The sequence below is a fragment of the Oreochromis aureus genome, linkage group 22 (assembly GCF_013358895.1).
Source record: "Oreochromis aureus strain Israel breed Guangdong linkage group 22, ZZ_aureus, whole genome shotgun sequence".
Taxonomy (NCBI): domain Eukaryota; kingdom Metazoa; phylum Chordata; class Actinopteri; order Cichliformes; family Cichlidae; genus Oreochromis; species Oreochromis aureus.
Window position 1 is genome coordinate 4213268 of NC_052962.1, and position 18545 is coordinate 4231812.

Consider the following 18545-nt stretch of genomic DNA (forward strand, 5'->3'; position numbering starts at 1 on the left):
TTTTAAGAAAGGCTGCTGACCCCTGTTATAGAGTCTGACAGCTGCGGGGATTATATACAAATATTCAACTATACCAGAATTAAACCAGGTCTAAATAAAAAAAAATTTTAAAAAAAGGAGTGAGTATCACTACAAAGATTACCCACAGTGGTCCTCATACCACAGTTTGATATCAGCAAACACCGAGAGCATACATTGATAGACACCACAGCCATGCTATCATTGCTAACACTGATAACAGCATAAATCGGGACTTGATGAGACCTTTCGAGTATCACTAGAAATATTATAAACAGTCGTCTCCATACCACAGTTTGCTATCAGTAAACACCGACGGCATTCACTGTTAGCATACCACAGCCATGTTAGCAGTGTATAAACGATAGTTTAGCATATATTAGCACAGGTATCAATACAGGACTACCGTATTAAACACTTTTACTAACCTCAGGCAGATGGACAGGCGCTCTGCAGGTGGGATTGAGCGCCTGTAGTTGGTGTCTAGGCGGGCGATTCTGGGACCGACGCAGGACAGCAGGTCCTCAAACTGGGCGAGTGAAAGACGGTGATATCGCTGAAATCGGCCGTCATCCAGGCCCAGCTCCTCGAGCAAGTGGTGAAACTCACCAAACTCCTCACGCCTCTGGAGGACCTGATGGACCCAGGTACGGCGAGGACGTCCTTAACGCCGCTGCTCTGCTCTCCACAGTAAATAGAGGAGGGAGACTCTCTCTTCAAACGCTAGCTCGACAGCTGCCATCTAGCAAAGATACTGTCTGGCATAACTTCCTCCCACATTTCCGGTTCACGCGCGTCAAAATATGCAATTTTGACGCGCGATGGATTTTTCTTGGACACGCGTTGAGGTGCGAATGTGCACGCGTCAAATTAGGGGCGTTTGGGGCGTTTTCGCTCGCGTGAACACACCGTTAGAAAGCACTCACCGTATAGATAATAGTGCTTGTGTGTATGCGGTGAATGCGGCGTGTTGTATAGAGCGCTTTGAATACTCCAAGAGAGTAGAAAAGCGCTATATAGGAACCAGTCCATTTACCATTTAATCAGTAGCTGCTGTAAATGCAAGGTGTTCTGCCCACCTTTTCTATTCAAACAGGAACAAATGCCAGCATACCAGGTTAAGAATACACCTGCCATAGTCAGACTGAGAGTACATATGAAGAGAGTCATTCTGAGGATAAAATAGAACAAACTTTTTGATGACATCGTCACCTTATCACATGTCTACAATATAAATCAACTGCTTGCATGTCTGCTGTCAAATTACCAGAACACAGCATAGGTTTAAAAAATTATTTAAGTGAAACCACATGGCCTGCAGCTGAGGCCAATATTGTAGCATTTCTGCCCTCTTAGCTGACAAAACCTAAATGCACAATTGATACTTGAGTGCTGATAGTTGAGTTATATTGATAGTTCTAATTCACTGGAAATGTTATACTAATGTATTATATTACTATGCAGATGCATACTATGCAAAAAATATTAATCAAAATTATAATAAAGTAAAACACTAAATTGTTTTAAAATATCCTTACATTATTGTTATCATTAGATGTCTACACTGAAAACAAAATGTCAATTATTTTGTTATATAAGCCAGACAGGTAGCTTTGCATAAATATGCAGAAAAGGAAATGGTCAGCTTTTTCTCTGATTGGTGTTTGCACGTGTATCAGTGTATAATTTCTGCTCATAGTAGTTCTCCTGTGCCTACACACACACTCACACAACCACTGCATCCCACTGATGAGCAGTTGTCCTTGCACTTGCCAGTAATATGCATGGCTCTTCTTTAGTGCAGGCAAACCAGACTCCATCTGCACATATTTGCAGTCAATAATGTTTTGTACACTGAGGCATTTCAGTTCAACAAGACAAGAAATATCTGTTGGCATCAGGAGATGCAGGGAGCCAGGGGGCAGTGGGGTGAACGAATAGACCACAGAGTGAGTAGTTAACATTCCTTAGCCTACTATACTCAGCGGTTATTGTGGGCTCTATCTCGGCACTCTTCTTGTGTCTGCTTTCTACCTTGTTCGTTTCATGATGCACACTGCAAGTGCAGAGCTCTGCCCTCTGACATGACACACCTCACAAAACCGTTATGGCGGAAAGGGCCAGTGCATAAAAGAGGACCCAAATGCAGATTCAGGCGGAAGCGCAAGAAACAGATTTTCAGCAAAGCTTTGTTTACGAGCACAAGGTAAATACTTAAGGTCAGGGAACATGAGATGTGAAAGTCCAGCCTGAGAGGTACGGTGATCCAAGGTGAATGTGGCAGGAGGGCAGGCAGATGAAGAGCAACGGAAACAGAGCATGAACCAGTGGTGTGAGATTCAGAGGAGTGATGTAATCTCCCAATTCTTTTCATCTTTGGGCTGAAGGAAGGACAATACTTGGTGTATAAATGCTCAATCAACAATTATTTATTTCCATACAATTTAACACTTATGAGCACAAGCCATCCAGATGGGGAGAGCTGCCTGCAGAGGGTCACAGCAAATCTCAAACTGGTGGAGGGTTACTCAGCCTCTTATAGCCTCTAGTGGCCCCCACCTAGTCGTAAAAATCTAAACATTCACATTCTTTCATTCACACGCCGCCTAAGTTATGACCTCGGCTCCTTGTTTTATCTCCTCCTGATGAGATGGGGCAGAAAACCTCTCTGGTATGTTCTGTTCTCTTCTAATCAGACAAATAAGGCCATGACTCTCTGAAAACGGTATTTCTTATAACTCAGCAGTATAATGCATCATAAAACAATATCATTCATTCACTATAAATCAGCAGTCTAATCTAATACAAATCAGTTTAATAAATCTAATAGTTATCACCTCTTCAGGAGAATAAAGCAAACTAAAACTACATAATAATTTCACAATCATTAATCAGGGGTATAACATGGCATAAGATAATATAATAATCTCACAGTGACCAGCAGGTAAGTGAGGTTCTTGCCAGGTTGGAGCAATGGCGATCTGTGAGAAACTAAAATACAAGGAGACACAAGGTAGGCAAAACAGGAACTTAAAATGTGTTGGCCAAAATCTCAACATGGGTTAGCAGACGAACTGGCAAAGACTAGTTGTAAGCACTGGTCTTAAATACTGCCAAATACTTCCATCTCTGGTCAAGACTACCAGCTCATATGACAGAACACTTCCCTCCTGCACCCGGCGATCATCATGGTCACAAGTGGCCTGTTCTCAATATTACATTTTGTGTATGATTCTGTTATTCTGAACATGCAGGGATCCACTCCTGAAAAAAAAGTTTATGATATTAATGTAAGGAACAAGGTTCTTATACTGAGCTACAAAAATGTGAACAACTAAAAATATAAAGTGTGAAACACTGGTGCATAAATTAAAAATTAGGATACATATCTACGTGACTCAGTCAGCTGCCTTCTCAATGTGTAATTTATGTAAATTATAAATTAATACCCATTCTGAACTTATAAAATCTTGCTTCTGACATATGTATACCAACATGCATTTCTTACATATGAAACCAAATTTTACAAATCAAACTAGAACATGCAATTAGAGAAATCGCATTGGGATTGTTGCTACTGGCAGATTCAGTCTGTAGCTTCACTAATGATGTGATGGCTCTGTGCCTCGTAAAGTGGCGGTGATTTTAAAATTGAGTTATGTTTGTGTTACCTAGCGATGAGAACTGTTAAGAATTTAGCGACTCTGTGTTGGAGGTATTTCCACTCTTTGTTGTGATCGATGTTGGGGTCATTACCCAAAAAAGTAATTATTGCACATATTACATTGAACACTTTTCTCAAAAATAATGCAGCACAATGCGTAATTACTCCCAGGATAAAGTAATTCCTTATATTACTCATTAAATTACTTTAATGTGATGCTGTAAAATGACCTAAAAGGCATTGTCTCATAATTTATCCCTGTACTCATGAGGACACACATATGAGCTTTCTCTTGGTATTACACAGGCCCACAGCACAAAGCAAAGATGAAAACTAGCATAAAGAGACTTAACAGTGATTGTTACAGTGATCACTACTTTAGAAACATGAACAGGAAGAAACAAAGGCTGCAGCCTGATTGATCATCTGTTTGTTTTATGTTGAAGTTCAGAGTGTGGCTGCTGGGCTGGGGTTGGCATTCACTCAGCTGTAATGCCACTCTTGATTATCTTAGTATACATGCTGTGTGTTGCAGGTGCTTTCCAAAGAGCTGAAGTTCAGCTACTCGGAGTGGTTGTAATAATTTCTGTCTTTCAAGGTTTGTATTCAAAATGCAGTCACCTCTTTGGTTTTGATTTTTAAATATCATCTGCTGGTCAACTTAATGACTACTGAACCAATGGGGTGTACCACAGTGAGAGGGAAATAGTTCAAGCAATAATAGCTTTAATTTCATAGTGAACTATAAATACATGATTTTTCAACTATAAATAAATGGCATTTTGATATATATGGAGCATATGCTCCATGCCAACTGTGCAGGAGTAAAAAAATATGTATATATAAAAAATAAATACAGGAATAAATAGCAAACAGAATAAATATAAGATAAGATAAGATAAGATAAGATAAGATAAGATAAGATAAGATAAGATAATTCTTTATTGTCATTGCACAGTCATACATAGTACAGTAGTACAATGAAATTGGAAAACTGTCCCACGTCGGCACTACATATAACACAACACGACACGATATGACACATCACAACGCAACACAAACAACACAACACAGTATATTAACTTAGAAATAAAAAAGAAGAATAAGTGTTATGTGTATTGCACACTGTTATTATTGCACATTAATTATTATTGCACCTTGTTATAAATATAAATATTATTATTGTTATTGTTTTAAACATTGTTACCTCCCCTAAAAAAAAGTCCAGGCAGGTAGCCAATCAGGTCAGCTATTTGCATTGATTAGGGCTATTGCCCTGTTGTAAAAGCTGTCCTTGAGTCTGTTTGTTCGGGACCTCAGCAGCCTGAACCTCCTGCCAGACGGCAGCAGCTTAAACACCCGGTGTCCTGGGTGTGTACAGTCTCGTAGGATGCTGCGTGCCCTCTTGAGACAGCGAGTGCTGTACAGGTCCTTCAGGGAGGGAAGAGGATGTCCAATGATTTTTGGGCCATATTGATGACCCTCTGAGTGCCTTTCTGTGTGCTGTGGTGCAGCTGGAGAACCATACACCGATGCAATATGTCAGCACACTTTCAATGGAGCAGCGGTAGAAGACGGTCAGCAGCTCCTTCTTCAGGTCCATTTTTCTGAGGATTCTCAGAAAGTGGAGACGCTGTTGGGCCTTCTTTAAGATCGCAGAGGTGTTAGAGCTCCATTGGAGGTCTGTGTCTATGTGCACAGACACAGACCTCCAATGGAGCTCTAACACCTCATGTGTATATATATACACCATCAAGAGAAATATATCCAATCAAGAGTGATATACACACATTGGATAGCAAAGTGCTTGGAAGCAGTGCAAAGGGAGTGATTGGGGCCACTTAGTGAGGAGCAGTCAGCACGGGGATCTGAAGGTGGTCCAGTTTGGTGGTGAGGATGTCTTCCTGTTCTTCGCTCAGTGCTTTGTGAAGAGCGGTGGTGATGGCATCCGCCATGGACCAATTTGCTCTGTAAGCAAACTGGTGGGGGGTCAAGGGAGGGGAGTGGCCAGTCTCAGATGTGCTGAGGCACTGCCGGCTCAAAACACTTCATGACTACAGACGTGAGGGCTATAGGTCTGTAGGCATTATGGCTGCCTATACCAGCCTTTTGGGGGATGGGAATGATAGTGGAGGCCTTCAGACAGGTGGGAATCGTTGCCTGAGTCAGGGAGAGGTTGAAAAGCCCGGTGAGGATCCCTGCCAGTTGGTCCGCGCAGGCTTTAGACACAGCCCCTGGGATGTTGTCGGGGACTGGCAGCTCTCCTGGGGTTTGCCACTCTCAGTTTCCCTCTGACCTCATGTTCTTGGAGGGAACATGTTGGAGGGAACAGACCATGTTTAATGACCCAGGTGCTTGGAGGGGTTTGTTTCCTGAGGGGGATATATGCAGGCATAAAAAGCAGAATGAGGTGGTCAGATTGTCCCAGGTGGGGGAGGGGTGTCGCTTTGTAGACATGCTGGATGTTGCTGTATACGTGGTTCAGTGTCCTGCCCACCCTGGTAGGATACATAACATGCTGGGGGAATTTGGGGAGTACAGATTTCAAAAATGCCTTATTAAAGTCTGCAGCAACAATTTGGACACCCTCTGTGTGCTGTCTCTGGTTTTTACTGATAAGAAGTTGAATGTGGTTGAGTGCTGAGCTAACATTAGCACTGGGGGGGATGTAAACAATGGCAACTATGGCTACCGTTAACTCCCGAGGTAGATAGAAGCTTCTGCACTGAATGGACCTGGTGTCTAAGTCCGGTGAGCAGTGACTTTCTATAATTTTGCTGTTATAGCACCAGTCCTGAACCACATAAGCACGCAGCCCAATTCAGACCTGATCCAGCTCTAACTATACGCTTTACCAAAAAGGAAAGTTTAAGCCTAATCTTAAAAGTAGAGGCAACAATACAAAGTGATCAGTGCATTGCAGGAGGACGCAGTGAAAAGGCATAAAAAACCCAAAGAGGTGCACAGTAGTTGGGTGCGCTGTGCTGCTGAATATGTCCGTACACGCTGCCATCTTGCTCATTTTTGCAACTTTTCAAGTGTAAGTCAATGGAATTTCAATACATTTTCCCAGTCAACTATAAATCCACCTAATTTCAATATAATTTCCCAGTCAGCCATAGACGAATGACTTTGAGAGGGGTCCCATGGAACAGTCCAGCTGATAATAGTTTTAATTTCCAGGTCAACTAGGAATCCATTACTTTTCAATGCCTTGGTTGTCGCCTGGTCAACTATAAACAGATCAATAATCATTCAGTTATAACATGAGAACTTTGAATCAATGTTATTCCAGTGTCATTACTGTTACACTGTCAGGTATCATCTGTATTTTAATATGGATTTTAGCATATTTTGGCCATAATGATGATTCAGATGAAAAATCAACATTAACTCAATCTCATCTTGCTATCTGGGAAAGATGAAAACCAGCCCAGAAAGACTTCAAACGATCACCACGGTGATTGTACTGTAGAAATGGAGGCTGCAGTCTGTCTGTTCATTCATTTGTTACCTGTTGAAGTTCAGGGTCTGGCAGCTGGGCTTGGGTTGACAAACACTCAGCTTTTACATTACTCCCAGTTCTTGGCTAGCTTAGCGTTAGCATGCTGTCTGTGGAGACGCTTGCAAGTTCTTTTGCATAATGCAGATGCTTTTTGCACTACACTAACGCACTCTCCTCCTTTGGTGCAATAAAACTTCATGAATAAATGATAAATTAAATGTTAAATACAAATGTTCTTAAACTGAGCATTAGGTAGAAATATCCCTATAATACTGGCCTCCATCAAAAGTATTCAAACAATGAAAAAACGTTAAATCAAATGGCCCAGACATGTTGGAGCAACTTTTAAGTTTTGGGCGCCGTGACAACGAAAAGCGGACTTTTTACTGTGACTGAAAGCTGGATAACAGTACTTTATGACGTCACCATCATTCTTCATAATAGTGACGGTGAAGTCCGGTGACGCACAACAGGTTCTGATCACTGCGCTTAACAGGCTGCTTACCGAAACTTCACTCAAGTAATCATAGTACTGTTAAGGCGTTACTTAGCAACACTATTCACACCGGTATATAGGAGCGTACTGATCGGAGACCTTACGAAACAAACAGCTCTAGAAGCTGAGTGCGCAGACAGCGCTGGAGATAGTGCTGTGACACAGGCTACGCGCTATGGACTACTGTTGATTTGTGGAGGAAGAAACAGCGCACACTCCAGCTCCTTCTGGTGCTCACACACCTGTTTCATTCACCTCGCTTTATTTCTGCTGACTGATAACTGTTATCGTGATACATTGGGTATTAGAGTGCTTATTGTTGTAGAGTGAGAGAAAAGCTGCGAGATCATGAAGTCTCTGCTTGTAGCAGTTTTAATGGTTCTCATCGCCGCCGCCCAAGTTTCCGGCGAAGAAAATGACCCAAAAGAGGACACTGATTACTGGACGAGCACTAATCAAATCCAGGTATGTATTCAGAGTTATACTCTCTCCTTAATAATTCATAAATACTACTATTAAAGTAGCTCGTCTTTTAGTCTCCTTCAGTGGATGAAAGCAGAATAAATTTATATACCACCTAACAGGCATAAGGAAATTAGTTTGACTTAAGTTTTTTTTTCTTCCTTTTTGTGAGAACAAAGACATCCCTTTACAGACGTATGTTAAACCCCAGCGTCACACTTGTAGGGTTGCATATTTGTATTTTTTAAAAAATATTAAAATTATATGTATACACAAATTTACTGAAAAGGCGTATATAAAGGCTCATATATTAGCTTAATCACACTTTAGGAGCGACTGGATATATCGGCACTTTGTCACAACGGGCATCATCTCTCTGTGCGGGACATTAGTAGCGCAAAGATCCATATTGCCAGTCACACTAATGCATACTGCATGAATATAATCCTGAGATGGAAACAGAAAATCGCAAGAAAAGATCCAAATTCATTCTGCATTACTCGGTGTATTTTATGTGGGTGGACCGGTGGGTGGGACTGTCAGCTAATATTGATTAAGATAAGGTTCTGGCAGAATTCCGCTTTATTCTCTTGTTATAATGACGTGAGCAGGTAGATAAGGTATTAACACAGTTGAGGTATAGTTTGATGACACAAAATTTTTATAAAGATAAGATCCACTCTCACTCCACTCTGCTTCTCAGTGTAAGCATTCCTTCTCCCCCTCCACTCAGAATGGCTGGATTTCCGACGACCCGTTCAGAGAAGCCCTGCTGAGAATGACAAGAAAGCCAAAGCCACATCAGTTTATCGGTCTGATGGGGAGGCGCTCTATGGGTAAGAGCTAATTCTTAATAAAAGTACTTCTCCTATGCACCAGTTATTCTAACCTTTCATTTTTACTTTCATCCTCCCACAGCAAACACACAGATCACCCGCAAAAGTAAGTCCTGAAGTCATTATAGCTATAGCAATTTCCCTGCTCTTTAATTAAAACTCGGAACAAAAAGACCTAACCCCTTTGCCAATAGCTGGAGATGTGTGGCCAGTTACCTCGGACCTTTGACTGGCGCAAGCTGGTTTGTACACTGCTCATTTGTGCACAAATCAGCATGCACAAAGCAAAACTGAATTTTAACATAACAAAATAAAGCTCAGGTAAAAATAAAGCTAAATAAAAAAAAATTTAAACGATTTTAAAACAAATATAAATATCAGTATGTACAGTAGTGGAAATAGGCAAATATGAATATTATTGCCAAATAAAATTGATGAATAGCTACAACCATCTATTACAGTGATAAGTTAACAAGAATTAAATGATCACTTTCAGTTTACCACCATATCACTTATGTGAATTATAAGTAATTCTGTTACAGTATCACTTTTAATTTAATAGAGAATAAATTACTAGTGATAATGTAATAATGCTCCCATGTGGTAAAATGAGACTGCTCTGTGGTGACCAATCAGAGACGTATACATCAGGTGGGATGTATTAGTCATAATGATGAGGGATTTCTTCAGCATTCTCCTCTTAGACACCTCTACCCGAGTCTTCGAGTTTTACTCCCAGAATCAGTCTTCAAGATGAATTTATTCAGTCTGTTGACATTAGCAGCTTTCATCCTGCTGAACACTCCTGCATAGAACACCACACTTGCCACCACAGAGTGATGGCAAGTGATATAAACAGCAAGGCCTTACAAATGTTGAACGACCTGAGCCTTTTAGTTGATACAGGTCGCACAGATTCTGCTCTATATCTCATCCATGAAATAAACCCTTTTAAATGGATGGAAGGGCATTAAAAAAGCATTCAGGACATCAACCCATAAGAGCCCAGATACATTTTTACTGCCAGGAAAACTATGGGAGAGTCAGTGTTTAAACTTTAAAAGGAAAACTTTCCTCAGTGTGTGAAGGGACGAGGTTCTTTAGAATCAGACACACAAGCAAAGGCAAGTGTGCAAGGGTCAGATGGACTTGTGTGCTTTTCTCTAATAATGTGCATTTTGACTGAGATTAAAGGCAAAAAAAAAATACATTGAGTCAATAAATGTACTGAGACAGTGGGTGGAGAGGTGTACACAGCTGTGACAGCTCTACAGATATCAGCTCACTCCACAAAAGTGGAAGGTCTTTGTTCCACAAACAGAGCATGGAGCGGAAAAAGCGTAAATTCAACTTGCCCACAGTGTTTGTGTCTGTGGGCAAGAAATGCAGTATACAAAGATTTTTTTTCCCTAATGTTCTTTGAACTAATTAATTAGTGAGTAAAGAAGGTGGTCCAGGGGAGACGCCTGTGTGAGACAAAGAGGGAAAAGATAAAGAGCCATGAGGAGGAGGGGATTTTCTCTTTCCTCTGTCATGGTTTGCGTTTCATCTGAATTAGTCACCCACTCAGTGATGCACTCAGTGCAGCGCAAGTAAGCAAACAGCTAATTTATTCCTGTAATGCAGGACCCGCTGTAAAACAATCATAAGATAGGGAGCTGAGATACGTGCCCTCAGGACATGTGGCCGTGTAGTTGAAATTTTCATGGTTCAACAAAAAGTCTTTAATACTAAAAGAAAGAAACCAACAAGACATAATTCATTGTTTTGTCGATGGCTCGAGAGCCATTACAATTTTCTTGTTGTAGTTAGATGAATGAGACATTCAGTGTAGTGTCTTATCTCAATGTCTTTCCTATGAAGGACATAAAGTGAACTCCTTCGTTGGACTGATGGGGAAGAGGAGCCAAGAGGAGCCAGGTCAGTTCACTTAACGAGGTCTCATTTTCTCAAAAACGAACTGAATCCTTAAAATGGCATTTTCCCTTTTTCTGCAGAGTCTTATAACTGGAACACAATAGAGATGTATGACAAGCGCCGCTAAACAGCCGTCACCTCTCTGCTTCTCATCAACCATTCTTCAGCCACGGCACGGGGACCGGATGTTGGTTTTGTTTTTCTCCAAACCGCGTATAGCTGTTAGTTCATTTAAAAGATTATTTTCATACTGTAGTGAAATAGCAGTTCTGTACTTGTGTCAGTTTGATCTGTTTCAGTAGAAGAAAGAGTGGAGTTTGAGGAAGTGTCATTATCAATGTTAATTTCCACCACCTGCCAGTTATCTGAAAAGCGTGCTGATAGTTTCACGTCATTGTGCCTCATAACTGTTTGATTGTTTTTTGCTAATACAACAAAATAGCACAGGTTCTCATTTTGGCTTTCAAGTGGCTTATAGAAGCTGCCTTGTTCTTCATCTGCATATGTTGTGATGTATTAAAATAATGTTAAAAATTGTATTAAAATTATTTTATCACTGGTTCAGTCTTAAGCTTGTACAGTGTGAATCAGTGCTCAGTTAATCTAGATGGATGGTGCTAGGGCAGACTCTGATGGTAAACAGTGGTACTGCATGGAATATAAATGAAGTAAACAGTTTCTGTTGCAACAGGAAATTTTATTTTAGCGTCAATTAATGTAAAACACAGAAAAATAGAGACAGATAAAAGATTAGTTAAGAGAGAAATACAAATACAATGCTGCCTAGTGCAAACATCATTCAATAAACTAAGGTTGGATACAATTTCCTCGCTGTAGCATATGGTTATTAAATTACATTAGACTGCAGATATTAGTGATCTCTTCCTGTAATCCACTTTCAAACATGACCATGGGTGGGACAGTTATATGAACTGTCTAACTCCTAGTTCCCAAACTGTTAGAATAGTCAGACCTAAAAAGCCTGAAAAAAATTATTAGATCTTTAACGCATTTCTCACTTCTGCCAAACTTGAAACATGTCCTTTTACAAAACACGTGTATAATATGCTAGTTAGTGCCAACAATGCTGCAGTTCTAGCTTGGTGATTAAGAGCCAAACACAAACTGAAACCAAATCAAACTACCAGAAATCAACCAAAGCTGTCAAAAGCTGGGAGGTAACAGCATGATAACCCTACTTACTGACCTCAGTCAGTTATAGTGTAAAGATGATACCACCCTTGCACCCTGTAGCTCAGGAGGTAGAACAGGTCATCTACTAATCAGAAGGTTGGTGGTTTGATCCTCCAGTATGCATGCCAAAGATCCAATTCCATCCATCCATTTTCTTCTACTGGGATGCAGGGGCAGCAGAGAAACCCAGACCTCTCTTTTGGGGAACAATAAAGCGGTCCCAGGCCAGGTAAGATATATAATCTCTCCAGCGTGTCCGGGGTCCCACCAAGGAGGCATTCTAGTCGGATCCACGAACCACCAGAACTGGCTGCTTTTGACGTGGTGGAGTAGCGGCTCTAGTTTGACAGTTTGATGCACAATAGTGGCATATAAACACAGGGCAAGTGAAAACAGGAAAGTGAGGAAGTGCTCAATGAAAGTCCACTAGCAGTTGGAGCTTATAGCAGGGTTCACCTGATCCATCTCCAGCTAGTCAGTATCACAAAGGAAAATCTGAAGGAAAGTTTGAAGCCTAATCTTAAAAGCAGAAGAGTTTTGTCTTCGTTCTCTCAGCTCAGTGGAAGAAATTTTAACTGTAATTAAACTCTCAAAGAAGTTAAAGATTACACATACTACAGACAGACACAAACACACGAATCACTGGTCTTTTTCAGCTTTATAGATGGACAAGGTACGGGCTGATGGATCGATGGCATCAATCCAGCGCGGCATCCAGTAATGGGAGAGCCACTGAGCACGGCCTGGGTAGTGCTTCTCAAACTCCTGTCTATAGTAGTAGGCCTCTTTAGTGCGTGGGGGATTGTAAGGGAACCTCTTGTAAGCTTCCTCCATGTCTTCATCGTTCACCTAAAAAAAACAAACAAAAAAAAAAACAGACGGGTCACTCACAAACTTTGTTCAATCAACCAAGCAGCAACATCAACTAACAAGCAATGTCATAATACAGAGCAAAGAGGAACCCCTGCAATTTACTGAATCTCTCTCCGAGGTTTAATTAAAGATTTTAATACTGTCGTGATTAGTGTATTTGATCAATTTTCAGTGAATTCTTGGCCCGTTCTAATTTAAATTTACTTTAAATGCAAAATTTAAAGTTAAAGTAAATCTTTTATTCTGTCAAAGTGCACTAAGCTTGGAACTCAGATTTTTAGAAAGTGCACCTTTTTTTTTGGCAGAAATCAATGTCAACATAAAACTTTATTGTGAATGGGACCGAGTCAGAGGTTTCTCTACCAAATATTACCATTGACTCCAGATGCTCCTGCAGGTACGTGTACCAGGATTTCTTCAAAGATGTCATGCCATCACTAAAGGCTTCTTTGCGCCTCCAGAGAATCTCATCAGGTATCAAGCCGAGACCTTTAAAAGACTCCCTCAGAAGGTGTTTCTCCACTCCATCCTGATTTTACAGGACACAATACACTATTATTACAAAGCATAGTTGCATGATAGTTTGGACACCAATATTGTACAGACTCACCCTAGGAACCCTCATTTCATCAGGCAAGGAGAGGTAGTACGCTGTGAATCTGTGGTCCAGGAAAGGCACTCTCAGCTCCAGGCTGAAAGACAGAGTGACACGAAATGAGCCTGAACTGAAATAGTCCATTGCAAAATCAATTTCTATCAAATTGTGTGAGTACAGGATAGGTTTACTAATAGGTCTATGCCATTAATCAGAACTCTGTCATTAATTTTTATTACTATATTTGAATAATAGTCAGCGTCACCCTATTGGTTGGTTGCATTATTTGGTGACCACTATTGGTTAATCATGGTTAAAATGAATGCATTAGTTATTTTACCACCAAAGCTCTCCAGCTGCATTCCTGCTGTCCACTTTACCCTCCATCATTTTTTTTTCCTTTTTATGGTCAAATTAAAGATGCTTCATGAGCACTACATGCGCTACGAAAAGCTGTGGCACAAACAATTACAGCCAATTCTGAACTAAGTAATTGTAATTACAATTACAATTTTTAATTTTTAATTTTTTTGCTAGATTCTTGCAGTTACCGGTCTTAATTCTTTGGGCAGGGCTAGTGAGTAATAAAGAAGGGCTACCCATGTGCAGCAGTGGTCCGATCAGCACGGAGAACATCAAACATGTAGAGCTCCTCCATCAGACGAATGCTGTCCTCTGCTGCAGCTTTGGGTGTTGGAGCCTAGAGGAGAAAAAGCCATTTTTAAATGAATCCATTTCGATTGGCATTCTAACTTTAGGTTCAGTCTAAAGTTTTCCTTCAGACGTTGTAATATTTCTGGATCACAAGTCTGACAATTATGGTTAACAAAAGTGTTTCATATATTTTGTCTGTAATTATTTAAAATCATTTTTATTTAAAGCAATGCAACGTCAAAAGAAAAAGCAAACTCAATGAACTTAGATTTGCTCTACTTTGTAAGGTTGTATAATCATCCCAAAGCATAAAGATTTCTGTATTCAGATCAGTTGGAAAAAGAAGTCTGTCTTCTGCATAATTTTGAGAAGCCGCATGCAAGTCAGAAGAGGAATTCCAGATAAGTGATCCAGACATACTCTATATTGTCAAAAGTATTCATTCACCCATCCAAATCAATGAATTCAGGTGTTCCAATCACTATAAAATCAAGCACCTAGGCATGCAGACTGCTTCTACAAATATTTGTGAAAGAATTGGTCGCACTCAGGAGCTCCATTGTGGTACTGTAATAACATTCCAACTGTGCAACAAGTCCAGTTTCAAAATTTCCTTGCCGCTAAATATTCCACAGCCAACTGTTAGTGGTATTATAAAAAAGTGGAAGCGATTGTGAACTATAGCAACTCACCCACACAGTGGTAGGCTGTTTAAAAATCACAGAGCGGGGTCAGCAGTTTGGCAGTTGCCAGGAGAACAGTACTTGTCTGACTGCACTGGGCCAAGTTGTGGTGGGGCGTGGTAAGCGGTGCCGCTGCAGGGTAGGCGAATGCAACTGCAGGGTATCCACAATCACACCTCGCCGGGTTAATAGACTGAACTGGGTCATCTCAGTTTGTTGTTTGTGTGTACGTGTGGTTGGCAGCTAGGGAGCTGCAGCAGAGGCGTGTTGTAACAGCAGCCAAGTTAAATAAAGAGTAAAATGTCACTGAATGCTGGATCATGGTCCTGTCGTGCCTCCTACCTGTCACACAAGTGTTTGGTGAAGGGAGCATGGTCTGGCGTCGTTTTTCTGCAGTCGGACTCGGCACCTTAATTCCAGTGAAAGGAACTCTAAAGGCTTCAGCATACCAACACATTTTGGACAATTTCATGCTCCCACATTTGTGGGAGTTTTGGGATGCCTCCCTCCTGCTCCAACATGACTGCGCACCAGTGCAGAAAGCAAGGTCCATAAAGACATGGATGAGTGAGTTTGGTGTGAAAGAACTTGACTGGCCTACAGAGTCCTGACCTCAACCCAACAGCATTCCTTTGGTATGAATTAGTGGAGAGACTGTGAGCCAGACCTGTTCATCCAACATCAGTGTCTGATCTGTCTGACAGGCTGAAGGTTAAGGTTAAGCCTCTGTCCTGTTTTTCCTTTCTTACTGTTGCCAAATGATTTCTCATATGGGGTCATCTGACAGTTGGGGTTTTTGTAGGGTCTTTACTTTACAATTGTGATTTAGCATTGTATAAATACAATTAAACTGAATTGAATCAACAATCCTATGTTTTACTCATTTATTCCTTTGATTTGCATAGTTATTTGAAACTTGAGATTTGAAAAATTGAAAATACAAACAAACTTTGCACAAAAAGTAAGAAAATGTATTTTTTTTTGTAACAATGCTTCTTTGTGATAAATCTCATACATGCATTTCTGCGTTGAAGAACAGAGTATATGGGTTGCATTCATAAAAAACCTCTGCCAAATCTTCTCTACCAATGTCAAACAGCTCATTCTAGTGTACTGACTCTTGTTTTGAGCTTCCCATACTCCAAATGCTGCTTAGCAACACCTGTGAGCACGGATCCTCATGCTCCAAGCACGCAACATTTGGCTTATCTTGATAGGGCCCATACCATAGGGTAACTTGAAGACACGGCATTATTTGAAGTGAGCCCTAGTACCATCTCCAATTGAAAACTATGTTCCATATAAAAGGGAACTTGGTCAAGAAGACAGTACCACAATCAAATGCTTTACTCGCCGTGTTGCCATGTAGGAACTATTGGCAGTCTTCTACAGATTAGCAGTCAAAGTTCACATGACAATATGGCCAATGGCTCTCTAACCAGACAATCTGGAACAGATTACACAAAGCCAATTTCCAGTCTCACAGTCAGGCCCATTTGGGACCTGACTATGTCATGTGTGTGTTCCTGCATATGTCAGAATTCAGAGTTCCCAGTTGGAAATCTGTTGTGGAATGTCCACTCAACCTCCAATTTCCCACTTGGAGAGTCGGAGCAGCACGATATACCAAGTTAGCAGCACTAAATGTAAGCAGTAAATGGCCTGTATTTGTATAGCGCTTTACTAGTCCCTAAGGACCCCAAAGTGCTTTACACAACCAGTCATCCACTCACTCACACACACATTCACACACTGGTGATGGCAAGCTACATTGTAGCCACAGCCACTGACAGAGGCGAGGCTGCCGGACACTGGCACCACCGGGCCCTCTGACCACCACCAGTAGGCAATGGGTGAAGTGTCTTGCCCAAGGACACAACGACCGAGACTGTCCAAGCCGGGGCTCGAACCGACAACCTTTAATCTATACTACCACTCTTGTATATTTGTGACTTGTTAAATAATAATACACACAAGCACTGATCATGCTTTATCCATGAATGTGGTGTTTTTAAGCACAAAAAACAAGTAAAGAATTCAAAATTGTGAGGTTTTGCTATTGATTTTGCAAGAACCAAAACAAATCCCGTTTTTCCTCAGTTTTTTGGAACTTGGATTTCAGAACTTGAGAGTGACGCCAATCTTGAGTTCTAAGTTCACATTATTGTGTGACCAAATGTTCTGTATCTATAAAAGCTAGGTTAGTTATTTTTGTCATATTGTAAATATCCTTCTTTAAAACAATAGACATGGTAGCTGTACAGGTGGGAAGCCTTTATGTTTGAATACCTTTTCTCCTGTTAAGGCTGGAGAGGCATGTAAAAGGCCTTTTCTTTCTGATTTTCATGGTGGCAGGCAAGTTGTGCTTCCTTTCTTTAACACTTTTCTTTGGTTTTGTTTTGACTGTCCCTCCCCCCAATGACCATTTTGTTTGGAACTGCAAATCTGAACTCACTTATTCTGATCCACAATGTCAGGGTATATGGTTATAGCATGGTGGAAAAGAATGGAGAGAATCCTCCACTAAACTTTTGGGTTGGCATTACTTTTGATTTTTTTGTACCAATTCCATGCTTTGGTGTTTTTTTTGTTTCCTTTGTGAGGTGTGGGCCACATCCATGTGGGAGTGGAGATTCTACTCTAGTCCAGCTGCCAGCTATTTGGAGTTGAGTACAGTGAGCAGCTGATTGGGAAGGATTGGAGCCCTTCTCTATAAAGGGGAGAGGAAACAGGAAGGGGGAAGGTTGTTATTGTTTTAGTAGGACACTGTTGCAGCAGGGAAGCCTGGGAGACTCCAGGATGAAGAGTGCACATTTTAAAGGAAAGGATTTTTAACCTGGCCTGGTTTTACTTTTAAAATAATCTGATAAAAGTATAGAAAGTAAAGGAAGAGATAAGTGGATGTGGAGAGGTAAGTGACGGAAGTGACGGGAGAAGGTAAGCGAATTATGCTGTAGGTGACATCAGACACCGGAGATTTGGTGGAAAAAAACAAATGGTAGCATAGAATTTGAAAAACGCTTTAAAACTTCAAGTATTCCAAATGCACTAATCAATTGTCATTTAACTAACCACATTTGTCCAACTATCTCCAACACCCTGGAGGACAACGAGGAGAGTTTAGACGCTCTCCAAGATTTCATCGACCGGTGCTTCCACGACCTAGTAATGAAGAAGGCCCAGAGTGCGTCTTCCCCGGCCAAAGCTGAGACACCGTCATCTAAAAGATGTCGCCCGGCAGACTCCCCCGGCACAACATCGCCTGCCGGCAAAGACATTGTGGACATCCTGGAGTCAATCAATGAGCGATTGTCCAGTTTTGATGCAAGGCTGTCCCTGGTGGAGATCTTACACCGGGAATTTAAATCTCTGAAGGAATCCCTGGAGTTCAGCCAGCAGCAGGTGGAAACACTTGCTGCGGAAAACGCCACGCTACGGGACTCAGTCAAATCTCTAACCGATAATGTGACCCAGTTAAACATAGAAAATAAAAAAATAAAAGAGACCGTTATCGATCTACAAGCCCGCAGCATGAGAGATAATCTTGTGTTTTCTGGTATTCCAGAGTCTGCCGGAGAGGACCCAGAAACGACCATGAGAAGCTTCATTAAAACCCACCTGAAGCTGCCGGAGGACACGGTGAAAAAC

General features: G+C 41.1%; 2 protein-coding genes across 2 annotated transcripts in view; one reads left to right on the plus strand and one right to left on the minus strand.

The window, feature by feature from the left end:
• The first annotated feature begins 7642 nt into the window (after positions 1-7642).
• Positions 7643-11457, plus strand: tac1 (tachykinin precursor 1). The gene is made up of 5 exons (XM_031745350.2): positions 7643-8148; positions 8879-8981; positions 9064-9087; positions 10845-10901; positions 10979-11457. The coding sequence occupies exons 1-5, from the start codon at positions 8032-8034 to the stop codon at positions 11023-11025; spliced, it is 348 nt and encodes a 115-aa protein (XP_031601210.1). The 5' UTR covers positions 7643-8031; the 3' UTR covers positions 11026-11457.
• Positions 11458-11574: 117 nt separating this feature from the next.
• Positions 11575-18545, minus strand: part of asns (asparagine synthetase) — a 36732-nt gene continuing 29761 nt past the window's right edge. The window contains exons 9-12 of the mRNA XM_031745346.2: positions 14160-14260; positions 13576-13657; positions 13339-13494; positions 11575-12941 (exon numbers count right to left, since the gene is read on the minus strand). Coding sequence (XP_031601206.1) covers positions 12732-12941; positions 13339-13494; positions 13576-13657; positions 14160-14260 — 549 coding nt within the window. The 3' untranslated portion in view covers positions 11575-12731. The remainder of the gene's footprint in view (positions 12942-13338; positions 13495-13575; positions 13658-14159; positions 14261-18545) is intronic.

Bases quoted from the DNA above. Each gene is read 5' to 3' on its own strand.
- tac1 (XM_031745350.2), top strand. From the start codon at position 8,032: ATGAAGTCTCTGCTTGTAGCAGTTTTAATGGTTCTCATCGCCGCCGCC. The intron at 8,149-8,878 runs GTATGTATTCAG...CCCTCCACTCAG, and splicing joins CGAGCACTAATCAAATCCAG to AATGGCTGGATTTCCGACGA. The intron at 9,088-10,844 runs GTAAGTCCTGAA...TTTCCTATGAAG, and splicing joins CACACAGATCACCCGCAAAA to GACATAAAGTGAACTCCTTC.